The 27,235-nt window shown below is 55.6% G+C and overlaps 1 protein-coding gene and 1 non-coding gene across 3 annotated transcripts; both read right to left on the bottom strand.

Annotated features, from left to right (window-relative positions):
* Window positions 1–5,985: 5,985 nt before the first annotated feature.
* Window positions 5,986–18,593, bottom strand: SLC29A4 (solute carrier family 29 member 4). 2 transcript variants are annotated; one of them, XM_060033203.1, is made up of 11 exons: window positions 18,428–18,593; window positions 17,168–17,175; window positions 14,715–14,838; window positions 14,323–14,436; window positions 13,717–13,808; window positions 11,628–11,697; window positions 10,141–10,379; window positions 9,366–9,504; window positions 9,060–9,247; window positions 8,130–8,370; window positions 5,986–7,096 (listed from the first exon to the last, which is right to left on the bottom strand). In XM_060033203.1, exons 1-11 carry the CDS (start codon window positions 18,591–18,593, stop codon window positions 6,954–6,956), a joined length of 1,524 nt encoding a protein of 507 aa, XP_059889186.1. In that variant the 3' UTR covers window positions 5,986–6,953. The 2 variants fall into 2 exon arrangements, with proteins under 2 accessions (XP_059889186.1, XP_059889185.1); XM_060033202.1 differs by having other exon boundaries at window positions 11,628–11,702; window positions 13,717–13,845.
* TRNAE-UUC (transfer RNA glutamic acid (anticodon UUC)) lies at window positions 17,942–18,014 on the bottom strand. Its single transcript has one exon. It is a non-coding gene; the product is annotated as a tRNA-Glu (tRNA).
* Window positions 18,594–27,235: the final 8,642 nt, after the last annotated feature.

Below are 27,235 nucleotides of genomic sequence, written 5' to 3' on the forward strand. Positions count from 1 at the left end.
GGATAAAGAAGATGTGGTACACGTATACAACGGACTACTACTCAGCTACGAAAAAGAATGAAATAATGCCATTTGCAGCAACGTGGATGCAACTAGAGATTATCATACTAAGTGCAGTCAGACAAAGACAAATACCATAATGATATCACTTATATATGAAATCTAAAATATGACACAAATGAACCTATCTATGAAACAGAATCACATACATAGAGAACAGACTGGTGGTTGCCAAGGGGGAGGTAGTTGGGGGAGGGATGGAGTGGGAGGCTGGGGTTAGCAGACGTAAGCTTTTCTATATATAGAATAGATAAACAAGGTCTTGCTGTATAGCACAGACAACTATATTCAATATCCTATGACAAACTATAATGGAAAAGAATAGTAAAAATAATGTATATATGTGTAAAACCGAGTCACTTTGCTGTACAGCAGAAATTAACACAACACTGCAAATCAACTATATTTCAGTAAAAATACTAAAACAAAAAAACATAAAAACCTATAATAGATACACATACAAACAGAAAAAGGAATACAATACACTAAAGACAGTCATCAAATCACAAGGGAACAAAAGAAGAAAGGAAAAGAAGACCTACAAACACAACCCCCAAACAATTAGCAAAATGGCAATAAAAACATACATATCAATAATTACCTTAAATGTAAATAAATAGACTGAATGCTCCAATCAAAAGACACAGAGTGGCTGAATTGATAAAAAAAAAAAAAAAAAAGACCTGCATATATATTGCCTATGAGAGACTCACTTCAGATTTAGAGACACATAACAGACTGAAAGTGAGGGGATGGAAAAAGATATTCCATGCAAATGGAAATCAAAACTAAGCTAGAGTAGCAATACTTTTCAGACAAAATAGACTTCAGGATTTTTTTCTTTTTTTGGCCACGCCATGCAGCTTGTGGGATCTTAGTTCCTTCCCTGACCAGGGATCAAACCCGGGCCTCCTGCAGTGAAAGCGTGGAGTCCTAACCACTGGACCGCCAGGGAATTCCCCAAAATAGAGTTTAAATAAAGACTGTTGTTAGAAGAGACAAAGAAGGACACTACAAAGAAGGATCAAGGGATCAATCCAAGAAGAAAATATAACAATTGTAAATATATATGCAAACAACACAAGAGTACCTAAAATACATAAGGAAAACATTAACAGACATAAAGAAAGAAATTGACAGTAACATAATAATAGTAAGGGACTTTAACACCCCCACTTACATCAGTGAACAGATCATCCATTGATAGAAAATCAGTAAGGAAACAATGGCCTTAAATGACACATTAGACCAGATGGCTTCAACTGATATACACAGAACATTCCATCTGAAAGCAGCAGAATACAAGTTCAAGTGCACATAGAACATTCTCCAGGATAGATCACATGCTGGGCCACGAAACAAGCTTCAGTAAACTTGAGAAAATTAAAATTATATCAAGCAGCTTTTCCGACCACAATGCTATGAAACTAGAAATCAACTATAAAGAAAAAACTGCAAAAAACACAAACGTGGAGGCTAAACAATATGTTACTGAACAACCAATGGATCACTGAAGAAATCAAAGAGGGAATAAAGAAATACCTAGAGAGAAGTGGAAACGAAAAAAATGATGATCCAAAATCTATGGGACAGAGCAAAGGCAGTTCTAAGAGGGAAGTTTATAGTGATACAAGCTTACCTCAGGAAACAAAAATCTCAAACAATCTAACCTTACACCTGAAGGAACTACAAAAAGAACAAACAAAACCCTAAGTTAGTAGAAGGAAAGACATCATAAAGATCAGAACAGAAATAAATGAAATAGAGACAAAAAAGAAAGAAAGAAAAAAGAACTAAAAGCTGAAACTAAAAGTTGGTTCTTAGAAAAGATAAACAAATTTGATAAACCTTTAGCCAGACTTACCAAGAAAAAAAAAAGGGGAGGGGGAGCAGGCCCAAAGCAATAAAATCGGAAATGAAAAAGAAGTACAACTGACACCACAGAAATACAAAAGATCTTAAGAGACTACTACAAGCAACTATATGCCAATAAAATGGACAACCTAGAAGAAATGGACAAATTCTTAGAAATATACAATCCCCCAGGACTGAACCAGGAAGAAACAGAAAATATGAACAGACCAATTACCAGTAATGAAACTGAATCAGTAATTTAGAAACTCCCAACAAACAAAAGTCCAGGACCAGATGGCTTCACTGGTGAATACAATCGAACATTTAGAAAAAACTTAACACCTATCTTCCTCCAACTATTCCAAAAAATTGCAGAGGAAGGAACACTTCCAAGTACATTCTATGAGGTAAGCATCACCCTGATACCAAAACCAGACAAAGATATCTCAAAAAACAAAATTAAAGGCCAATATCACTGATGACACAGATGCAAAAATCCTCAAAAATATTAGCAAACCAAATCCAACAGTACATTAAAAGGATGATACACCATGATCAAGTGGGACATCCCAGGAATGTAAGGATCTTCTTCAATATCTGCAAATCAATCAATGTGATACACCAAATTACAAACTGAAGAATAAAAACCAAATGATCATCTCAATAAATACAGAAAAAGCTTTTGACAAAATTCCACATCCACTATGATAAAAAAACTCCCCATGAAGTGGGCATAGAAGGAACATACCTCAACATAATAAAGGCCATTATGACAAACCCACAGCTAAAATCATTCTCAATGGTGAAAAACTGCAAGCATCCCAAGATTAGGGACAAGAATGCCCATTCTCGCCACTTTTATTCAACATAGTATTGGAAGTCCTAGGCACAGCAATTAGGCAAGAAAAAGAAAAAGGAATCCAAACTGGAAAGGAAGAAGTAAAACGATCACCGTTTGCAAATAACATGACACTATACATAGAAAATCCTAAAGATACCACCAGAAAACTACTAGACCTCATCAGTGAATTTGGTAAAATTAGAGGATACAAAATTAATATACAAAAATTGGCTGCATCTCTAATCACTAACAATGAACTATCAGAAAGAGAAATCAAGGAACAATCCTATTTACCATCACATCAAAAATAAAAAAACACCAAGGGGAAAAAACCTGTATTCTGAAAACTGTAAGACATTAATGAAAGAAATTGAAGATGACACAAACAGATGGAAATATACACTGTCTTCTTGGACTGGAAGAATTGATATTGTTAAAATGCCCATACTACCCAAGGTAATCTACAGATTCAGTGCAATCCCAATCAAAATACCAATGGCATTTTTCACAGAAATAGAACAAATAATTTAAAAATTTGTATGGAAACACAAAATAGACAAAACAGTCTCAAAAAAGAAGAAAAGAGCTGAAGGAATCATGCTCCCTGACTTCAGACTGTACTACAAAGCTACAATAATCAAAACACTAAGGTACTGACACAAAAACATATAAATAGATCAATAGAACAGAATAGAGAGCCCACAAATAAACTTGTGCACTTATGGCCAATTAATCTATAACAAAGTAGGCAAGAATATACAGTGGAGAAGACAGTCTCTTCAACAAGTGGTGCTAGGAAAATGGGACAACTACATATAAAGAATGAAATTGGAACACTTTCTAACACCATATACAAAAATAAACTCAAAATGGATTAAAGACCTAAATGTTAAGACCAGAAACCATAAAAATCCTAGAAGAAAACATAGGCAGAACACTCTTTGACATAAATCGTAGCAGTATTTTTTTGGATCTGTTTCCTAAAGCAAAGAAAATAAAAGCAAAAACAAATAGGTCCTAATTAAACTTAAAAGCTTTTTGCACAGCAAAGGAAATCATCAACAAAACGAAAAGACATCCTACTGCATGGGAGAAAATATTTGTTAACGATATGACCAATGAGGGGTTAATATCTAGAATATCAATATATAGTTCATACAACTCAACATAAAAAAAAATACCTGATTAAAAAATGGACAGAAGACCTGAACAGACGTTTTTCCAAAGAAGACATACAGATAGCCAACAGGCACATGAAAAGACGCTCAACATCACCAATCATCAGGGAAATGCACATCAAAACCACAATGAGATATCACCTCATACCTGTCAGAATGGCTATCATCAAAAAGAACATAAATAATAAATAGTGGCGAGGATGTAGAGAAAAGGGAACCCTCGTACACTGTTGGGATGTAAACTGGTGCAGCCACTGTGGAAAACAGGATGGAGGTTTCTCAAAAAACTAAAAATAGAGCTACCATATGACCCAGCAATTCCACTCCTGGGTATATATACAAAAAACCCCCCAAAACACGAATTCAAAAAGATACATGCAACCCCCCGTTCACTGCAGCATTATTTACAACTGCCAAGATGTGGAAGCAATCTAAGTGTCCAACAGCAGATGAATGGATAAAGAAGGTGTGGAACATATATACTATGGAATACTACTCAGCCATAAAAAAGAACAAAATGTTGCCATACGCAACAACATGGATGGACTTGGGAGGGCATTACGCTAAGTAAAATAAGTCAGACAGAGAAAGGCAAATACTGTGATATCACCTATATGTGGAATCTAAAAGATACAACAAACTAGTGACTATAACGTAAAAAAAACAGACTCACAGATAGAACAAACTAGTGGTGACCAGTGGGGAGAGGAAAAGGAGGAAGGGAAAGATAGGGGTAGGGGAGTAAGAGGTACAAGCTATTAGGTGTAAAATTAGCTACAAGGATATTTGTACAACATGGGGAATATAGCCAATATTTTATAATAACTATAAATGAAGCTCAATCCTTAAAAACTGTGAGTCACTATACTATACACCTGTAACTCACATAATACTGTACGTCAGTCACACTTCAGAAAAAAAGGAGGAGAGTGGAGGAGGCTACAACTGGGGCTGCTGTCAAGAGCGAGGCAGTAACAAAACACAGAACAAAAACACGTGGCGCAGAGCCCTCCCGGCTGCACCCACACTGGAAGGAATGACAGCAGTGCTGCCGGTCTGGGTGGCCCTGAGCCAGTGTGCAATGGAGGGGCGGCAGCCCTGCCGGGACTGGGGAGGCTGGGCCCAGGTCCTGGCGTTGCCACCTGCCCCCTACCCAGGGCAGCTCAGGCCGGCCCCCACGGGCACCTGCCCAGCAACCCAGCACACCGCACGTGGATGGGACACGGACGGCCACCCGGCTTTGCTATTTGAGGGCGGTGTGTGGAGGGAACGGTGCGGCCATGACGAAGGCAGTCAGCTCGGTGTGTGGCTGGGGAAGGGCTCCGACAGTCCTCCCGTTTCAGAGAAACTGAGTCACGAGGTAGTGCGTGCCCCACCCCCACATACCCAGTCTCGGAAAGAGCGACACGCTGGCGCCACCAAGTGGCCCCTGAGGTGGCGCCCCGTGTGGTCTTGACCCATGTGGCTGCAGGGGGCGGTGCCTGTCCGGAGGTGGGTGGGTCCCCAAGGTCGCGGGCCTGCCTGGAGCACAGGCCACCCTCAGGCAGCCGGCCTCCTCCTCCCCAACCCTCCTCCACGGAACCCACGTCGAAGAGCGGGGCAACCCGTCTTGGGGAAACTGAAACATAGGATAGTGGAGGAATTTGTCCAAACCACACACATCAGCAACAGAGCCGGGATGGGACCCCCGAACGCTCAGCGTCCAGTCCTGGCTCTGATCCCTCAGGGCAGGGGGCAAGCTGTCTCCCCTCCTTTTCTCCCCCTTCGAGTGGGCGCGACGCAGCCACCGTCTCTGACTGTTCTGAGGGCCAAAGGGGCACCAAGGTGCCCTTTAAACCCCAAATGCTTCCTCTCCCCACCCCACCTGTCCGCCCCTCCACACAAATCTGTCCTGGGCCTACCAGGTGTCTGGAGGGAAGCCTGCGTTCCCAGTCGTGGGCCGTGTCCCGCCAGGACCCCTCCTCCCACCGCAGGGGCTGCGATGGCGGCACAGACGCTACTTGGAGGCGGCGGTGGGGCAGTTGCTCTGCCCTCATCTTTAATGGCCAGTGCGGTACAGTTAGTGGACAGACGGGTGGACACCAGACGCAGAGGGGCAGGGTGGTCACAGCGGTGCCGTGGGTACCTGTCCTCCCCGTAGAGAAGCCCGTCTTTGGCAGGATGATCTGGGAATGCCCCCAGCTCAGGGCACCGAGCCAGCCCGGACCTCTGGGGGGACCCCACCCCTTCCTACTTGCCAGGGACTCCGGCATGTCTGTCCCTCCTTGGGCCTCCCTGGACAGGGCTCAAGGCCTAGGTCACAGGGTGACTTTAGCCAGGGTGTGGGCCCTGCTTTGCGGCCCCCAAACTGTCCCCTTCCTGTATCACAGGTGGAGGATCCGGAGAAGTCATCGGGGGTCCCCAGGCAGGCACAGACGCCCAGGCCTGTGGCATCAGGTGGGTACCAGGGTGCACGCGGGGTGCTGGCATGGGGTGGGTGCACCCAGGCCAGCACCAAAGCTGGGGTTGCAAAAAGGCCAGCGCAGACCGTGGTCTGAAACCATTCAGACCCAGAGCTTACAGCTCCTTCACGGCAAACGCATTTTGCTGGGGAGACCCAGCGTTTAAGAACGGGGACGGGGGAGACCTGGGGGCAAGGGGTCCCCAGTGAAGGAGGTGCTGAGGACGGTGTGGCTGGGGCCATGGGGCCCTCAAAGCAGAGCCAGGTGAGGGCCACCAGAAGGGGACACCGGCTGGTGGTCTGTCACTGTCCTGGCTGGCACTGGGACCACCAGACACACGCAGGTGGCAAAGGGCGGCGTGAGACGGAACACAGAACACAGTGCTGGCGGGACCCTGTGGCAGCCACATGTCCAGGCCTCCGAGAACTTGGCAGAACCTTGGGGCCGGAGTGAGGGCAGGTGGGCCCAGAGAGGGTGGCGGGCACGGGGAGGAGGCCGGGGCCCCGCAGGCACTGCAGGCAGGGGTGGGGAAGGGCCCCGGCAGCCCTCCCTGGGCAGGGCTGGGGGCCCAGGCCTGGCTCAGAGGCCGGCGGGGAAGGAGGCGTTGGCGGCGGAGCGGTCGGGGCAGGTGCCGTGGGCGTCCCGCGTGAGGCTGTAGGTACAGTAGGCCACGGCCGAGCCCAGCGTCAGCCCCGTCATGTAGGACACGGTCATGGTGTTCCCTGCAGACAGGACCAGACCTCAGCTGGCGGGAGGGGCCACAGCGAGGGCTGGAGCCGAAGCCCTAGCTTCTCAGGTGTGAAGCAGTGACCACGGCCAGCTCCCACCTGGGAGGTGGCCGCCCCAGGACTGTTCCACCCTGACTGAAAGTGCTGGGCGCTCCAGGCCTCGCCTGCTTCTCTTTCTCTCCAGCCTCCTACCTCCAACTGCTTCCTCATCATGGACCACTTAGGATGTCTACTGGGCTTCCTGAACCTACTGTGTCCAGAACCCCCCTCCAGTGCCCCTTCCCACACGGCCCCCTCCCCATCTCACTTGACGGCAATCCAACCTTCTTGTCCTGAGCAGCAGGCCCCCCTTGGGAGTCCTTCTTGACCTCCCCCCTCGCCCCACCCCCCGTCCTTTTCTCATACTCCATCTCCTAGTCCATCAGCTGGCCCCGTGGGCCCTGCAGTCAAAACGGATCCAGAATCCAGCACTTTCTTCCAGGCCCCTCCCACCTGTTTACTACTCCACTGCCGCCCCCTGCCCCAGGGCCTTTGCACATGCTATCCCCGCCACTCCGAACACTCTTCCCTTGCATTGTCACGTGGCCCCTCACTACCTTCTCCAGGTCTCTGCTCAAGTCACCTCCTCAGTGAAGCCTTCCCAGACTGCTCTGCTTCCACTGTGAACCCCCTACCACGACTCCCTCGTCCCATTACTCTGTTTTACATTCCTCAACCACGCTCATCACCATCCAACACATTACATCATTTTGTTCTCTTTGTCACCTCTGGACTGTCAACCCCACAAACACAGGGATCACTGTTTTGTCACCACTGTGTCCCCAGAACCTAGAAAAGTGCCTGGTGCACGGCAGGGGCTCACCAAGCAGCTGTGAGATGAACGAGGGGGGAAGCGGTTGGCGAACGTCCCCAAGCTACGAGCTCCGAGGCTGACTTGACCCTGGGACCCAAAGGTAGCTTCTCGCTCTGTGGTCTTGACTTCTACCTGCCTGACAGTGGACAGTCCTGCAGGCGAGCAGGGCCTTACCTGCTAGCTCCCGCTGCTTGGGGCTCACTTTGCCCGCCGCCAGGATCATGGGCACGCTGCCGAAGTAGCCGTTGCTGATGCCCATGAGCAGGGAGAGGATGCAGGGCCAGGCCGGGTGGCGGAGGGCGGGCGTGCTGCTGGGGTAGACGCACAGGATGAAGAGGGGGATGAAGACCACACGGAGGCAGGCGCAGGCCAGCAAGTGGGTGCCCTGCCAGTCCATGGGCAGCGCCGCCAGGATCTGTGGGGAGACAGACATGCGGGCCCATGCCACTCCCCTTGCGTCTTCCCGGCAGCCTCCAGACACACCCCTATCCCTAGACACTCCCGGCTCAGGCTGTGTCCCCATCCTTTCCCACCTTTGTCCACCAAACCCCTCATATGGCGACACACAGTCCTCGCTGTGTGCCCGGCACCCAGCCAAACACGACACACGTGCCCCTGTTCAGCCTGCACAGCACCCTCGCCGGGTGGGGCTCTTGACATTATTTGAGAAACGAGGATACAGAGGCCCAGAGGATCAGGCCCACCTGCATCAACACGTACGAAGCGGCAGCAACTGAACCCACTAACTAAACTTTGCTCCCTCGGGAAGCACAGACTCGAGTTTCTCAGACCTCCCAGCTGTGTGATCCCAAGCAAATGGCTTTCCCTCTCTAAGCCTTGCGTTCTTCTACATAAGACTAACGACAGGCCAGCCATTTCTGGGTGCCCTCCTCCGTGTGCCCCCACCTGTGCTCAACTAGTGAGTGTGGGGCAAGCGCCGTGGCTCTGCTCCCGCCCTCCCCACCAGGAGCCACGTGCAGCCTCTGCTTGGGGCCTGCGCCTCCCCGGGGACCCTCCCCGCGGCTCCCGCAGTGACCCTGGCGTCTGCTGCCCCCACCCACGGCGTCCTCCCCCAGGGCCGGGAGGGTTGGCGGGGGCGCCCACCTTGCCCACGAAGTCAGAGAGGTTGAACACGGCCATGATGAGAATGGGCAGCCACTCGCCCAGGATGCAGTGGTGGATCTCGGACTCGAGACCCGGAAACAGGCACAGCGTGATGAAGTAGGTCACGGCAATGGAGAGCATGTCCGCCCAGATGACGCGGGCCACCATGTAGCGGTGCAGCAGCAGGGCTGTGGGCGGCCGGCGGCGTCAGGAGGCCGCACACCTAAGCGGCCCCAGCCCGCCGGAACACCCCTTGCCCTCCGCGCGCAGACGAGACACGGGACGCCGGGGCCCAGCCCGCCCCACCTCGGAAGGAGGGCCAGCTGCGCCTGGTTCTCGGCCGAGGCACATCAAAGCGCGTGTAGGCTCCCCCGCCGCCGGTCACCTCGTGGGCTGGGCTGTCCTTCGGGGACCCGCCGTTGGCCAGGCCTGGGCCCTGGTGCTCCTGGAGGGGGTACAGGGTGGGACGCGTTTGGGTGAGAGGCCCCCGCAGGCTCCTGCCGGCCGCTTCCTCGCTGCCCCGCAAACACGCCAAGCTCCTCCCACGCCCCGGAGCCTCTGCGCGTGCGCTTCCCTCTGCCCACCCCCCCCCCACGCCCCGCCCCCACGCCTTTCGTGTGGGTCCTCACACCCCTCCGCACGGCTCAGGTCTCAGCCCAGAGCCACTCGCGGACCCTCCGTGACCATTAAGGGGTCTCCGGTTTCTGACGTGGGCCTTGTCTCAGCCGGCCTCTGGCTCCGCGCAGTGTCCGGGGCGCCCCAGCTCCCCAGGATGGCTCCGCGCGGGCCTGCGGGGGAGGCCACAGGTGTGGGCCATCACACCGGGGGTGTGGGGAGGTTAAGGCCTCAGGTGTGGGCTGTCACAGCCAGGGGGCCTCAGGCCTCAGGTGTGTGGTGTCACCAAGGGATGAAACCTTCGTCCACAGGACGAAGGAGGGCCCGTGGGTAGGAGCCTCGGGCCACAGGAGGAGCTGGAGCCTGAGACGACAGCGACAGCGGGGCGCGGCTGGAGGAGCTCGGCTGGGACGGGGCGGCGGCCGTGCCGGGCCTCCCGGCTCCCTCCGCCGACCTCGCGACTTACAAAGTGCACGTCCTCGGCGGCCACGTCGTGGTGCACGCGGTAGCCGGCCGTGTGGCTGGGGCGGGGCCGCGCCGTGTGGTAGAGCACGAAGCGGCTGCCCCGCACCAGCAGGTGCAGCAGGAAGCAGAGCAGCTCCAGGCCCGCGGAGACCAGGAAGAAGATGAGCGTGCCGGCCCGCTCGTCGGGTAGCAGCAGCTTCGTGAGGATACGGCTCAGGGAGACCATCACGCCCGCCGTGCCTGCGGGGGGAGGGGCCGTGACGCGGGCGACCCCGCCCACTCGGCCCCGCCCCGCAGCCCTGGGACGCGGACACGCCGTGGCTGCCCGCAGGATGCGCCGGCGCAGCCCGCCCCTCTCTGGCCCCTGCTCCCGGCTCACACACACCCCACCCCAGGCGCACTGATCACGTGTCTGCTGTGTGCCCGGCACCGTCCGCCCTGAGGACACAGTGGGGACAACGCATGCAGGCCCTTCCTTCTGGGCTCGTTGGGGAGAGGCCCCAAACAGGTCGCAGAAAAACACCAATGATTGTGCAGGATTTGGGGGGACAGGCAGAGACGAGGGGGCGAGCGTCCATTGGCAGAGGGCGGGCATGAGCTCTACATGTTTGTGTTTGCGGAGCTGAAAGGAAGTGGTGGGCTTGGAACCAGGTGGGTGGGGTCCTAAGGTCACAGGGGAAGGTGGTGGGGGTCACGGCAAGCGGGGTACCTTCCCGGAACCAAACTCCACATACGCGAGGCTTGGAGCCCTGGGGGCACCTGGTGGGCCTCACCGTATGTAGAGGGTACAGAGTACCCCAAAGGGGAGAAATGGGGCCCAGAGTCCACCTGAGTCCTGCCCCACAGCACGGCTGAGCCTGGCCCATCCAGGCCCGGAAGGAAGACTGAGGACATCTGGACGAGGTGCTCCGAAGTGCTTGCGGCTGGGCTGAGGGTGGGGCGGCCCCCGTGCTGGAGGGCAGCAAGACAAGAGGGGGAGTCGGCTGCCCGGACCGGGGCTGGGGCGCAGGGATCACCCCGGAGGGCAGGTCCACATGACTTGCAGGGACTTAGAGCACTGGGTGTCGGGTAGGTCTCAGGTTTGAGCAAGGGGGTGCCCTTCACTGAGCAGGGGCCGGTGGGATGACGTGTTGGGCTTGGGAAAGGGAGTCTGAGTTGCCAAGTGGGGGTGGGGCTCTGAGGAGAGCTTGGTGCTGGGGGCCGGCACTTGACGTCACGGGTGTAGATGAGCTGCCCTGCACACACATGCACACACGAAACGCACGCCTTGCACAGACGCTGCGAGACACTCGAGACCCATGCTCAGAGTGTGGCACGTGCTCCTCACATCACAGAGGACTCTGCACCCAAAGAGACCACGCCTATCACAACCTCATTCCTCCTGTCTGGGAGTCCGGCCCCCCACCAGCCAGGCGATCGCCAGCCCCGCCTCGGTCCCAGGAAGAGGGTCGCAGAGCCTAGGCAGCTCTGGGGTCCGCAGATACTCACTCTCCCCCGTCATCACCCCCTGCGTGTACCTCTTGGGCAGCATCCCCGTGTACCCGTAGAAGCTGGATTGCTGCACTTGAGAGAGAGAGAGAGAAGTAACCATGAGACACCACTTATCACCTGTTTGCTTGGAACAGAATTCAGAAGTTTGAGAACACTGTTGGCAAGGGTTGCTGGGAAAAGACATTAACACCACTGGGGGCAGAGGGACCTTGTCCAATCCCCTCGCGGGGTGGGGTGGAAACAGCACCACCCCCTGCATAGCACAGTCCTGCCTTCGACGTCCCCGCCCCGGGGCTGGCCAGACTCCCCAACCTCCTCTGGTCATTGACACCCAAGCAGAAATGACACGCGTCACTCCTGGACCAGGTAGGAAAAGCCCACGTGGTCTTCTGGTCTGTCTTTCCCCAGGGGCGGCCACAGAAGAGGCCATGTGTTACAGACGGGGAGCCACCGGCAGTCCGAGTGAGTGTGGAAATAACCCCACCGACACACTGGATGTGCAGCAAGGGCCAGAAATAAGGCCGGTTCTGAGAAGCCACTGAGATCTCTGGGCTCGTTTGTTACCACAGCATAACGTCTCATCCTGACCAACAAGACAGAAGTGCAGCAGTATCTGGGGCAAATGAAAATGTACTGGCTCAAGCCCTGCGGTCTAGTGACTCCACGCCTGGAAGTAAACCCTGGAGCAGGGCTGGCAAACTAGCATCTCCTTCCTGGTGGGGTTATCAGCATTTTTTTTTTTTAATGAAATAGAACAGAGCAGACCTGAGTACAAAGCCTGGATTGAGAATATTATTTCACAGAGCCTTGATTTCATTTATAAACACACACACACACATACACACGCACACATGTGTGCTGGGTCATAATGTGAAATGTATCTCTTTCTGGAAGTCACGATCAACAGAACAATTGGCCTGGACCTTTGCAAACATCATTGCCACAGAAGACAGAGAAAGGCTGAGGACCTTTCAGATTAAAGGAGACTAAAGATGTGACCAGTGATGTAACGTGTGACCCTGGGCTGGGTCCTGGGTCAGAAAAGCCAAACGCTGTACAGGACATTACCGCGACAAACAGTGAAATGATTATGGCTTGTAGATCTGATGATAGTATTGTATCAATGTTAAATGTCCCAATTTTGGCAATTGTAAATGTGGTTCTAGAAGAGATGTTTTAGGTTTAGCTGTTAAACACCCTGAACTGTTACCATTTAGGCAAAGAAGCATGATGATGTCTGCAAGTAATTCCCAAACGGTTTAAGGACAAAACATACATTTTCTATTTATATATATTTAGGGGAAATTTCATATAATACATATACTTTAGAAGGTGGAGGAGGGGGACTTCCCTGGTGGTCCAGTGGTTAAGACCCCGCGCTCCCAGTGCAGGGGGCCCGGCTTCGATCCCTGTTCAGGGAACTAGATCCCACGTGCCGCGACTAAAGCTCCCACACTCGGCAGCGAAGATCCTGCGTGCCGCAACTAAGACCCAGCGCAGCCAAATAAATAAATACATATTTTTTAAAAAGATTCTTATTAAAAAAAAAAAAAGAAGTTGGGGGCAGGGAGGGGGAACAGAGAAAGCCAGCGAAGGAAAGAAAGCACATGCGGCAAAATGTCAACAATCGGTGAATCTAGGTGAAAGGTACATGGGAACTCATTATATTATTCTTAACTTTCCAGAGGTTTGAAACAGTTTCAAAATAAAAAGTTAAAAAAAAAATTTGAAAGCTACCGCCCAAGAGAAACACAGTGACACGGTGACATGGGCAGGAGAGGTTGTGAAGCCTGGTTTATACCTGAGAAAACCAGGGAACTGCCTCCATGTCCACATGGCATGTGGGCATGTGGACATGTGTGTGGAGTGTGTGCTCTGACTCTGTGTGTGACCAGCGCACGCAGCCCTTTGGGTGTGCAGCGTGCGTGCATGTGTGAAAGCAGACTCGCCAATGTGCACGTGGAAACGTGCCGGCACTGAGTCTGGCTCACCCTGTATTAACATGCCCCCAGCACACGAACAGGGCCGGTGGGACGGCCCGCAGTGGGCACCCAGGGGCTCAGCCCACCCCGGCCCCTGGCCCTACCTGTGCAGCCGAAGGCCACGGTGCCCACCGCAGCCAGGTTGATGGCATAAGCCTGGTCACGAGAGAAGAGCTGCAGCCACACGTCGCAGATGCTGATGAACAGGAGGGGGCCCAAGGCTAAGAGGTAGCCTGTGTGGGGAGAGGCCAGAGAGGTGGCACTCGATGGTGGGCTGGGGGAGCCCCCTCATCCCCCAACATGGAGCCAGGTCTGAGGTGCCCTCTCTCTGCCTTTCCCCTTAATACTGGGAGGGCGGGGACATCTTAGAGTTCTAGGAGGGGCACCCAGAAGGCTTCCTGGAGGAGGCGCCTCGAGCTGTGTTTTGAAGCTGAATGTTACCATGGAGACAAATGGGAGAGGAAGAGCAGGGAAGAGCAAGGGCCCTGGGACACACGTGGGGTGCACTGCAGCCTCGCCAGGCGCAGGCATCATGCCAGCACGTGTTACACGCACATGGGCCTGACACTGTTTTCATAGTTGAACCCCATGACGTTCCTAGGAGGTGCGCCCATCTTACAGACGAGGAGAGTGAGGCGCACGCAGGGAATGGAGGGCATGTGACGGCCAGGTGTGAGGGCCGGGAGCCGGGTGGGCAGCGGGCGGCGCACCCGCGGTGATCCTCGTGTGCAGGCTCAGCCTCTCCACCAGCGCGTTGTTCAGGAGCACCGCCACCAGCGCCACCAGGATGTAGGTGAGGCTCATGTCAAACACAATCGAGGTCCCTGGTGGGGGGCAGGGTAACAGGGGTTCAGGGGAGCCCCACCCTCTGCACCTGCCCCCGCCAGGCACTGCTTCCTCCCTCTGCCCCAAAGGGGCTGACAGCCCAGAGAGGGTGAGTGGCTGCCCTTGGGGTCACACAGCAATTCACAGCCGAGCTAGGGTTTGAATAAAACGGGCTCCCCAAGTGGGGTCCCGCCCAAGGGGTTTCTGGAGGGTGGCAGGCCTGAGCCACGTGTGCAGGGCCGCATGCGATGGCAGGACGCGACTGTGGGGGACCCACCTGGGTACTTGTGGTGCAGGTAGTCCACGTCGGTGATGAAGCTATTGTACGGCAGCAGGAAGCCCACGCCAGCCAGGAGCGTTGCAAAGTAGACGGCGCGGTAGCGGTCGTCAGGCACCGGCTCCTCTGCCCGCAAACCCAGACGCCAGGTGAGACGCGGACCAGCCCATTCGCGGCCGCGACCACCACATCGGGGCCACAGTCCACCACGGCACCCCCATCACGACCACCATAGCCACAGCCACTCCGGCTGCCACCCGAACCACAGACACGGCCTCCCACCATGCATCTGTCACGGCCACCAGAAGCACTGCCACCTTAGCTACCATCACCATGGCCACTCTCGCCATATCCAAGCCACCAAGGCCATCATGACCGTGGCTACTCTCCATCACTATGGCCACAGCTGCCCACGCCACCACCATCATGGCCATTATCAAAAGTCACCAAACACCATGGCCACTGTCACCATCGTACCCACCATCATGACCACCATCACCATACCCACGGTCCATCATCACTGTGGCCACTGCCACTGTATCCAGCAGCATCACGGCTGCCGTCACCCTGGCCACCATCCATCCCCATCACAGCTGCTACATCACAGCCGTTATCATCACCTTACAGCCACTGTAACCATGGTCACCGTCACCGTGGCCGCTCTCCACCTTCACGGCCCCAGCTGCCCCAGTCATCATAGTCATGGCTGCCAGACATACAACCACCAATACCACGCCAGTGCAGCCATCACCACAGCCACTGGCCGTTACAAAGAGGCTGCTGCCACCGTGACTCTCACCATCATGGCCACGGAAGCAGCTGGCTGGAGAGAACAGTGAAACGGCCTTTTGGAGACTCAGCTCTGGGACCAGCTGGGTGGCCAGACCTGGTGGGGCTGAGGCAGTGTCCTCTGGGAGGCCACCGATGCTCTAAACCAGCGTCCAGTATACAGGGCTGATTCTCCTAGTTAGTGTTCACACATCCAGGAACCACGGGCAGAAGTGCGGGTGGGACCACCCACTACGCCCCTTAGAGCTTCACCAGCAAAATGTTTGCTTCCCACCCCCAGGACTTGAGGCTCCGCTGGGCCAGAGGGCTTTGCTCCAAAGGGAGGAACGGTTCCCCCCCGAGACACAGTGATCCTGCAGGGAGCAGGGTGGCCGCTCTGGCTGTGGGGACAGATCCTGACCGTCATCACTGGGAAGTCAGGTTGCTCCCGTGTGGGAGTGAGAGAGTAGGTCCGCGAGACAGGAGATTCCTCACGGCCTCTCTCAGCACGTGCAATCCCTGGGACACAGTCAATGGAAAACGATACCAACCCAAGTCCAGCAGGACTGCTAGTGATCCAGAGCTTTCAAGAATGAAGGCTGGGGGAATTCCCTGCTGGTCCAGCGGTTATGAGTTGGCACTCTCACTGCTGGGGCCCCAGGTTTGATCCCTGGTCGGGGAACTAAAATTCCATAAGCCACATGGCGCGGCCAAGAAAAAAAAAAATAATGAAGCTTGGGTCACCCACCGGGCAAAGAACCATGACCAGTTAAGATACTTGTGGTGGGCAAATGGAATATGGGATGGGCGGTGGGAGAAGGTAGTTATGAATACGGTGGGCAAATGGAATATGGGATGGGCGGTGGGAGAAGGTAGTTATGAATACGGTGGGCAAATGGAATATGGGATGGGTGGTGGGAGAAGGTAGTTAGAATACCAGCTACAATCATGGGACTGGTCACAGACAGGAGGACTGATACTGTTATGAGTACTGCTTCCTTTTTTTGATATGAATATGTGTGTGTATGTATTAATCAAATGCTTTTATTTTATTCACTTTCTCACCCCCGTATCATCTAACGTAAGATGTGTTCGTAACAGTTAACCCTGTATCTCAGTATTGAAGTTTGGGGGATCAAAGGAGAAGTGCGAACATCAACGCACAAGGACTTTGCGTCCTTTGGGGAAAGGGTTAGTGTGTTTTTGTTCATATGGGGGTCCGTTACGTCCTGGTAGGTGGGGGGTTGACTGTTAGTGTCTTTCTCTGGAGACTAAGTATGGTGTAGGGAGCTGTGTATAGGAGGCAAGCTGGTAAGGGGTGGACTGTAATGGTCAGTTTGTAGGTCAACTTGGAGGCGGAACCACAGTCCTGCTGTTCAGTCAAACACCGACCGAGGTGCTGCTGTGAAAAGATTTTTCTTTCACAGAAAAATCACACAAAGGCCCTCCTTAGTTACTTTAAGTTTGATCAAAAGGGAGTTTACCCTGGGTGGGCCTGACCTAATCAGGTAAGACCCTGAGGCCTTCCCAGAACTCAGGGACCCCAAACGGCTCGTGCCCCTGGGATTCCAGCCTGCTTGTCATCTTCTGTCCTGACCACCTGCCTGATGGACTTCAGACTGGCTTGGCCAGCCTCCTCTTCAGCCAGCCAATGTCCTGTAATAAATGCATATGGATATCTATACATCTACATCTGTATTGCATCTTTAACTCTCTTTCTAGCTCTGTCTCCTGCTGGCTCTGGTAGAACCCTGGCTGATGCAGCCACTGTCACCATAGTCATTACAGCTAAAATCACCACTGCCCTGGTCACCATGGCCACCATCCAATTCTATGGCCATGGCAACGTGGCATCCACTACCTGGCCAGGAGAAGCCTGGGGATGGGCCCCGAGCTGACTCTGTCCATACACACGGGTGCAGGGAGATTATCCCAACCCAACATGGGTCTCAGCCCGCAGAACCTCCACTCCCCATCTGCAAAGAGAGGGGACGGAAGCTGAGAGTAAGTCTCCATGCCGGAGCCTGAAGTGGTCCTAGTATAACCTGTAGCCAGCCCCCAAATGAGCTATCACTTGCAGGGGGGCCTCCTGAGCGCCGGGAAACGTCTTAAGCCACATTTTGTGGATCCAGTTGCAAGCATGTTAGGGTGGCCCCAGGATCATTCCCCTTTTCCAGATGAAGAAACTGAGGCCCAGAGAACAGTGACTTACCCAAGGTCCCTGAGTGGACAGAGACAGGAGCTGGAGTTGAACCCAAATCTGCCTAACTCCAGACCTGCACACTGCCCACTCTGCAAGTCTGATCTCACAGGCAGCTGCACTATTTCCTCCATGTAGGGAACCTGAGGCTGCGAAAGGTTGAGGCACTTGCCCTAGGACACACAGATACGTGGAAAACCGGATATTTCTTTCTTGGGGGTTTTTTTTGGGCTGTGCTGTGCAGCTTGTGGGATCTTAGTTCCCTGACCAGGGATTGAACCTGGACCCTCGGCAGTGAAAGTGCGGAGTCCTAACCACTGGACCACCAGGGAAGTCCTCAAAACTGGGGTGTTTGAACCTCACATCAATCCTCTTTTCGGACACTTTCCCATCTCCACTGAAGTGAGGCATGGCTTGCTCTGACCCAAGAATGCAGCCAACGCCATATGCGTCAGTCGCAGACAGAAGTTTACATACAGGTCAGTGCCTGGTTCACCCTGTGCCCTCCCACCTCCTCAGCGGTCGTGGAAACCCACGTTAAGATGGAGCCTTCCCCGGGCACCCGGCATTAGTGAAGGCACTGGGCCGGTGGGCTCGTTTGTTACCACGGCAGATCTCATCCATCCTGACCGACGCTGCCTCCCGGGCTCAGTGACCCCCCCACAAGGTTCCCCATCCCGGGAAAGGCTCCCACAGCCGTCCCTGCTTTGGGGCAGACGCGCACCCTGGCCGCACCCTCACTCACCAGAGTCCGTGAAAATCGGGATGCCCCTGGCCCTACTGCCCTGGGCCTGGGCTACCCCGGCCGCCACCTCCTCCAGCAGGCCGCTGTCGAAGCTCATCACCACGCTCCTGTGCGGCGTGCTCGCCACGCTGGGCTCCTGGAGGTGCTGGCTGCCCACCGAGCCCATGGCAGCCCTGCTGCGGGGAAAGCAGATGACGCAGGCTGGGGAGGCCAGGAGGGGATCCCTGCCCCACTGCCACGCGGCCAAGCCTGCACCCCCGGGGGACCACCGTCTCTATCCACCCCACCCACCTTGAAACAGCACGCAGGGGCACACAAACCTGAACGGACGAGCGACGTCCCGTGACTTGCGTCTTACGATGCTCCCTGGCTGCAGCGGAGAGCAAGGCTGGAGGCCCGCGTGAGGGCGGCGGCAGCGGGCACAGCGGAGAGAAAGAGACGGGGGGAGAAATATTCTGAACACTTGTGTGCCGGCACCGTGCTCGAGCGTCCCACGAACCATCTCCCTCTGGGAGGGGGTTCCGACATTCACTCATCTGACAGCCGATGTTAGAGCGTGAACTTCCCGCCGGCCCACCACCCCGATCTCACAGGCAGTAAGCGCTGGGGCCTGAACCCGGACCCAGGCCTGTGGGACCGTGAGCCACCACGGCCCACCGTTCTGGGGCCGACCACGTGGGGGAGCAGGAAGTCCTCCCTTTGGTCTTCCTCCGTTTCTCTTGCCTCAGCTCAAAGCTGTAGCCCTTATCTTTGGAGGAAAGGAAGGAGCCGATTGATCCTCGAGGGAGTAACACCCCCATTGTGTAGGTGACCCTGTGGGTGTTGGGGGGGTCTAGTTCTTTCCCTGAAACATTGATCAGTTTGTTTTTCTGACAACTTTTTTTTTTTTTTTTTTTTTGGTACACGGGCCTCTCACTGCCGTGGCCCCTCCCGTTGCGGAACACAGGCTCCGGACGCGCAGGCTCAGCGGCCATGGCTCACGGGCCCAGCCGCTCCGCAGCATGTGGGATCCTCCTGGGCCGGGGCACGAACCCGCGCCCCCTGCATCGTCAAGGCGGACTCTCAACCACTGCGCCACCAGGGAAGCCCTCTGACAACTTTTATTAATTTATCTGATTGCCAAAAGGATACACATTCCCTGTAGAGAATTCGAGACAAAGATGGGACACGGAAGCACTGGGTACTGAGCGTAGCACTTCCGCTTCCTGGGCCGCCCCGAGCACGTATGGGGGAACCCACGGAAGAAGCCGGGAGACAGACCGCTTCCCGAGGGATCCCACGTGCCCGGCGCTACTCCGAGTCTCTCTGAGGATGGCGCCGGCCACGCCCAGCTCCTCCACCTCTGCTTGTCCCATCTAACGTCCTTCCTGCCTCAGTTTACCTGCTCCCCAGCCTCCAGACGGGTGTGCCGACCAGTTACGGAGTGCCTCCCCTGGGCTCCCCCCCTTCCTTGCTCCCCACAGAGTTTTAGTGGGGGTCTGAGGGGCTGGAACCATCCCTGATTCCAGGTGGGCCCTGGGGACTGGGTAAATTCTGCTCTTGCCATCCGGGGGTGACCCGGCTTGATGCGCACCCAGGAGCAGCAGAGAGGAGGGTTGCAGGCTTCTCCTTCCGGGGCCTGGGAAGCCAGGCGTGAACCCCTCTGGTCTCGGTGCTCTTCCTGTTGCCCCCAGCCCCAGGCCTCCTGCCACATCTGGAGCTGGGGGGGCCGAACAAGACACAGGACAGAGCTTGGCCTGGGTTTGAATGACTGTGGCCTTAGGCAGGACCCTGCACTGGAGGCTTGGACACCCTCGGTCCCCAGCCACCCAGCGTCCTGGGTGGGGCCGGGGAAGGGGCCAGCGGCAGAGCGGCGGTCTACAACAACGGACACTCCTCCCTCCAGCCCTGGAGGTTGTGCACCCCCGACCCCCTGGGCCGTGTTCCCCACAGAGACGCGGCGGCGCCCCAAACCTGCCGGGCCTCCCCGCTGAGGTCTCCGCCCCGCCCAGAGGCCACGCCCCCCGGGAAGGCGGACGTGTTCCGCGACAAGCCAGGAGGCTGCCCAACTGCTCCCTCCCGCTCAGCGGGTGAGGCGGGCAGCTGCCACCCACAGGGCCCCCCTCAGCCACTGTCCCCACGTGCTCCTGCAGTCCGCCTCCCGGGAGGTGCTCTGGCTCCCGCTGCGGCGGCCCCATAACCCCTGATACCACCTTCCAAGGTGGCAGGGCAGGGGGTGCCCCGAGGCTGCCCCACCTCTCCTGGGCTGCAGGCCTCAACCCGCCCCTCCAGAACACCCCCTCCAACTCCACGCCCGAAGCCCAGAGCCCCAGCTCTCCCCCCATCCGCCCCTCCTCCTCCCGGGTCCCCCTTTAATGAAAATTTATGGACAGACAGGTCAGGGATCTTCTCCTGACCCCAGCAGTCCTGAAGGCCCGGCTCATGCCCCCACTTTGCAGAAAGAGAAACTGAGGCACAGAGAGCCAGGTCCAGGGGTCCAGCTTCTATTGGGAGCCCCGCCAGGCCGACCACCTTTGGCTCCCCCCATTTCAGAGGCAACTGAGTGGACAAGGGTTCTAACTGTGCCCCAGGGCACTGTGAAGACGCTGGGTGTCTGAACCCCAAGGCCAGGATGACCCCTCTCAGGGGCTGCGCTCCAGCCGGAGGGCACAAGGGAGCCTGAATTCCATCTGGGAAGCCAGCCTGTTAGCTCTCCTCGAGCCTCGGGCTCCTCACGAGCCCCAAGCCCTGGCTGGCTGGGCGCCCTTGGCTGGTCCTGGCCCCCTGTGCCTGGGCCAGCTTATGAGCTCTGCTGTTCTTTCCCCAGCCAAGCTTTCTGGACTGGCCCAACTCCTCCCTGTTGGCTCTGCCCACAGGAAAGTGGGTTTCAAGACCCTGGGGCCACCCGCTTCCTGGAGCCCGGGGAGGATGCATGAATGCACTGGCCACAGGAGCTGGCTGGCTCCTAGGGTGCCCAGCCCCAGGCCCTGGCCCCTGGCCTTGGTGCTGCAGCTCCCCCACCCACAGGCTCTTTCTGCGAGACCAGCCCCGTCGGCAACCAAGTTGGTTCCCAGGCCTGTGCTCCCAGGCGAAGGGCAGACCCCAGGACCACCCGGAGGCGACCGCTGGGCGCAGGCCACACCTCTTCCAGCCCTATCCCAAGAGCTGGGAGGGGACCGGCAGGGGGAAGGGGTGAGGGGGCGCGGCGGAGGTTCCAGGAGGGAACTCGGGATGGAAGGACGCTTAGGGTGTGCCCGGGGACGCAGAGGCGCCTGGCCCTGAGCAGGGCCTGGAGCCGCCGGCCACTCTCCCCCTTCCCCGGGTCTGGGTCCTGCGCTCGCAGATGGGCTGGTGGGGGGCTGGTCCGGTCCAGATGCTGGATAGGGTGGGGGTGGGAGCCCGCTCATTCCGGGATAGGGGTGGGAAGGTGGGGGACTCGGGGTCCCCGGGGTCACGTGCCCCCATCCCTGGACTCGGCGGCCGGAGCCGGCGCGGAGCCGGGCCGCGCGCGCCTCAGACAAAGGCTCCGACAGGTCCCCGCGCCTCAGCCGGTCCGCCCCCCGCCCACCGCCCGCCTCCGCCGCGGTGACCGCTTACCTCGGCCCGGTCGGGTCCTGGGGTCCTCCAAGCTCCCAGCCCCGCCCGCGCCCAACGCCCCCGCGCCGGGACCCCCGGGCGCCCGCGCCCCGCAACGCTGCGCCCCGCTCCCCGCACCGCTCCTCGGGCCGAGCGCGGCCGGCGTCCTCCGCGGGTCCCGGGTCGGCCGGCCCCGGCGTCGGCGACCGCGTCCGGGGGGCGCAGCGGCAGCGGCAGCGGCGAGCACGGCGGGGACTCCCGCGCTCCGCCCCGGCCCGCCACCCCCGCGGAGCCCCGCCCCTTTCTCCCCTCCTCCTTCCCCGCCCTCCTCCTCCGTCTCCCGCCCGCTGCGCCCGCAGAGGCGGGGGAGGGGCGGAGGTTGAGGTCGCGGCCCCAGACGCCCCGGGGGACGTGGTGGTCCCGGCGACCCTGGGGTGACCTGTGGCTGATCTAGTCGCCATCCCCCATGCCCACCTCGCCGCCTGGGTGCCCAGGCCTACTGCCCCCCTCCCCGCACCCCGTCCACCCCTACCAACCCTTGTCGCCTCGCGGGGGAGGCCTGCGGTGCTCGAGGAGTGGGTGGGACAGGTTACCCGGTGAGCTGATCCAAGTTTTGAAGGATGAGTAGGATTCCGCGGGCAGGAGAAACGTGTGGATTCCACAGAGGTCTAGGGGCTGCCGCAGCCCCCTGTGCCGCTCCTTCGCGTGGTCCCCACCCCTGCCCGCGGTCCCCCTGCTCGCCGCTTGGGATCAGACCCTGACGAGGTCGCTTCCTATCACTGAGCCTCAGTTTTCTCCCAGGAAGGTGGAATTATAACCCTCCCCAGGGCTGTCAGTCCCGGCGCGCACCTCTCTCCCAGCCTCCAATTGCGCATCTGTAACCTGGCCCTAAGAGAAGAGACCCGTGCTGAGGCCCTGGGAGGAGTCCACGATGAGGGGAGGGGGTGTTCCTTGCCCGGAAAGGGGTCCAGCCTCAAGGGGAGAACAAGAACCAGGTGGGAGGTAGATGAGCCTGCCCATGGGAAGCCCCCAACCAGGGCTGAGCCCTCCCTGTGGGATCAACAGAGGTGCCTGCCAGGACTCGTGCCAAGCCCCTACGTGGATGCCCTCCCCTCACTTTCCACCAGACTAGCCCCTCTTCCTGCCTGGAGACCCACCCCTGGTGAGCGAGGGTGGGCCAGGGGGACGTGGCCCGTTGTTCAGTCATTAATCTCAAAGTCAATGAGCCTGATGCTTCCCACGGCCCCAGAGCTTTGAAAGGGCCAGTGCAGGAAACCATGCAGAGCCGCCCTGGGTGTAAATAAAAATTATTCGGTGCCTGTGAGACATTGTTCTGGATTCAGGGGACACATCAGGGTCCCTGCCCCCATGGGGTTTCGTAGGCAATAAACAGGTACAATCATTTGCGGAAGCATCAGATGGCAGACGGTGGTGGGACAGACAATGGCATGTGTCTATGGGAATGGGTGGGCATTATGTCTAGTGGTCAGGGAAGGCCACTCTGAGAAGGTGACGCTGGGCCTGAGAGACTAGCCTCTGGTGGGGAGGTTTGTGGGAAGGGGCTTCTAGGCAGAGGGACAGCCAGGGCAAAGTCCTGAGACCAGAGAAAGCTCATTCTATTTGGGGACAGAAAGAAGGCTGGTGGATCTGGAACAGAGGAAGGGAGAAGCCATTCCGGGGAAGCGGGCAGAGAGCCGGAGCCAGCCTGGGGGAGGGGGTCTTGTTGGAGCCCCTGGAGTGTTTTAGTCAGAGTAGGTTTTTAAACCTAGATTCCAGGTGGGAGTGCAAATTGGAACAACCCTTCTGGAAAGTAAGTTAGCCTTAAAAAAAAAACAAAAAACCTTTCATCCAGATAATCTAGCCTAAGGAAATAATTCTAAATACAGAAAGGGCCTTATATACAAAAATGTCCATCATATTGTAATAGCCAAACATTGCAAATAGCCTGATTACCCAAGAAGAGACGATAAGGAATATTCATCATGGTGGGAGACAGATGACATGATTGTTATATTTGAAAAAAAAAACGAAGAAAGCTAATGGAATAACATGCACCACTAGGATGTACAGTTATGAAGGATTGATAATAATGTGGAAAACTGGCAGTGTGGAAGCAAGTGACACAGAAACAGGAAGAAATGGGAAGAAATACAAAAGATACTTTGCACTTTGTGCCCCCAAATTGGAAAAACCAGGTAAAAGGATTTTCTGGGAAAATAAAAAATGAGCAGACAAGCTGCCATCAGACGAGAACTAAAATCTAAGTAGAACACATACTGGGGAGGAAAGAGAGAATTTTGTTAAAGAACTACTTCGCCTCTGCTCCCAAACCCCAGGTGTGAGCAGTTTCACAGAATTACGGAATTCTACCCAACTTTTAAAGAACAAAGAGCCACGATGCAACTTAATCATTCCAGAGCACAGGAAGAAAGAAAGAACATCCTAAACCTGATGAAGTTTTCTCTAAGAAAACAACAGACGGGTCTGGCCTGTGAATACCGGTATAAAACCCTAAATACAATATTAGCAAATAGTGATTGCTTCAGAGAAAGGAGATGGGGGGCGGAGGTCAGAGAAAGGACACATTATTTACTGTAGCCTTTTGTAGATTTTGATTTTTTTAATATTAAGTGGACAAGCCTGATACACAATTATGCATAGAAGGAAATGTAGCAAAATGTTAAACTGTGGTCATCATTGAATGTGGGGACAGGACAGGCATCATTGTCTTCTCTATTTTTCTGCCTTTTCTATACAAAGTCCATCAGTTTGCTAAGTCGGCTGAGAAACTTTGGGGTTTAGATTAGGGTCAAGGTCTGGGAGGGTGATGGATTTCTCCCAGTGTCCAAAGGACCTTATAGCAAGGGCTGGTGTTGTGATGGGGAGTTCAGGGCTGTGTCCTGGGGGCTTGGAGGGGCCCGGTGGCGGCAGGTGCATTTGAGGTGGGCTCAGAACTGAGAGCGGCAGGCCACCCCCACAGCCAGCTGTGTCAGGACCCTTCCTCAGGGCCAGTCCAGCCGTGAGATGTGAAAACCCCACACGCTTACTGTCTATGCCACTGACCTTTGGTCCGTGTTTGTTACGCAGCATAGTCGTGGCTGTGATAACAGATACACTGGTTGATTGACTTGTCCTGTGCCCTGGTGTTGAATGTCGATCCCTTGCCCTGCACCATGCTGTGGGTCTCGTGCACGAGGACCTTGCTTCACCCTCTAAGGGAGATAGCATGCCTTCATTTCCCCACGGGGACCCTCAGCCCTCCGGCAGCTCAGCAGCTGGTAAGAGCTCAGCCTTCCTGCTATGTGACCCTGGGCCATTCACCGCCCCTCTCTGTGCTTCACATGGAAAAGGGGCACTGTGAGGAGTAAAAGACATAACGTGCTTCACAGGGGGGCTGACACTTGCTCAGTCCTCGGGAAACACTTTACAGACATCCTTCCATTGACTGCTCCCAGCTGCCCTGTGCTGGGAGACCGCTCCTGTCATCACCCATTTTACGTGTGAGCAAACTGAGGCCCAGAAGGGTCCCCAGCTGGCAGGTCAAAGCTGAGTCTTGCGGCTCTGCATCCTGCGTATTTGCCGCTAGCCGTGGATTCGTCTGTTGGGGGTGAGTGGCAGGCCCAGGAAATGGTTCTCTGGGGGGGTGCCAGGGTGGATGCCAGGCTTGGGGCCAGCCCCACTGTCACTTCGATGACTCCCAAGCTTCACTGACAGCAGCAATGACTCTGCTAATCGATGCCTGTTCCCCTGTCCCTGTTAGCAACCTTCCCTTGGAGAAAAGCCTCCTGCCAGGATGAGAAACGCAGCCAATGAAGGCCTCGTGGAATAAGCAGCTGACGGGCCACGGCAGGATTGAGGGACAGGCCTGCAGCTACCCCTGTTCTGTCACCTGGGCTCACGAAGGCAGCTGGGTTAGCGCAGGGAGAGGCTGGGGTGGGGTCCGCACCATGGGCAGAGTGACCAGGGGGCTGCCACCGCCAGGGACTAAGGCCCCTGCTTGGCCCTCACTTGGCAAGTGCTGGGCGCTGTTCTCAGTGGCCTCAGACACTCCCCCAAAGGTCATCTTTCAGTAGGATGGCTACCGGGGCCTCCCCCTTGGTCTCTCGTCCTCCCCCACTGTGCCCTCTGACCCAGCTCCCCAGGCAGACAGAGCGAGCTTTCTAAAAGGTGTCCTTCCCCCACTACCCCTCTCCCATGATTCCTCAGGGCCTGCAGGGGTCACACCCAAAGCCCAGAGTGTTCTGACCCCAGCTGGCCCCTCCCTGTTTCCTCCTGCACACTCACTTCTGAGGAATGGGCGGGAAGGGTGGGTGGCCTAGTGAGTTCTTATGCCTCAGGTCCCACCAGCAGGGATGTGGCCCAGCTCCTCATTCCAAGCTGATATAATTGCTTTAAAAACTTCGTGGGGACTTCCCTGGTGGCACAGCGGCTGACTCCACGCTCCCAATGCAGGGGGCCCGGGTTGGATCCCTGGTCAGGAACTAGATCCTACACGCATGCCGCAACAAAGAGTTCGCCTGCCACAACCAAGGAGCCGGCGAGCCGCAACGAAGGAGCCCCCCTGCCGCAACTGAGACCCGGCGCAACCAAATAAATAAAGAGTTAAAAAAATAATAATAATAAAATAAATAAAAACTTTGTGGGCTTCCTGTGTATCAGATTATAATACAATCCACTAGGTGAAAGCCGCACCCACGCATCTCTCTGTGCTGGGCTGTGGAACAAGGGCCTTATGATTTTTAGAGGCTCTCTCGTCTAATAGAGAAAGTCTAAGATGCATGCTTTTAAGATTCTTAGGAGCCTTTTCATCTAGCTGAGGGTGTTTCAAGACACTACCTTAAATATTTCTTAACCATGCCCTTAACACGTGACAGTGATATCTTGAGAGTTTGCTTGACCTGAGACCGTGTTGATCTCTGTCTTAGGGTGACCCCTTTCCTGGGGGCTCTTGGGTTTGTGACTCCTGGTGGCCCCTCTAAGCAGCCCTCCAGGTGGGTGCCCTTGTGCACGAATCTCAGAGGAGGCACTTTGGGCCCAAGGTAGCCTTTTTAGAATAATTCCCACTGTCTCAGTGGCAACAGCTTCCAGCCTGCCCACCCACCGTCCATCCCTTCTCAGGGACTAGGCGCCACCCCAGACCACCATGGCCCACCAAGGTGACTCTAGGGCGACCCGCCCACCCAAAGACCAGCGGGTGTGCTGAGGTATTTTCCTGTCCCCTCCAGCTACAGAGTGGGCTTGGCTTGTTGGAGG

This window comes from Delphinus delphis, chromosome 15 (genome assembly GCF_949987515.2).
Source record: "Delphinus delphis chromosome 15, mDelDel1.2, whole genome shotgun sequence".
In the NCBI taxonomy this organism is placed as follows: domain Eukaryota; kingdom Metazoa; phylum Chordata; class Mammalia; order Artiodactyla; family Delphinidae; genus Delphinus; species Delphinus delphis.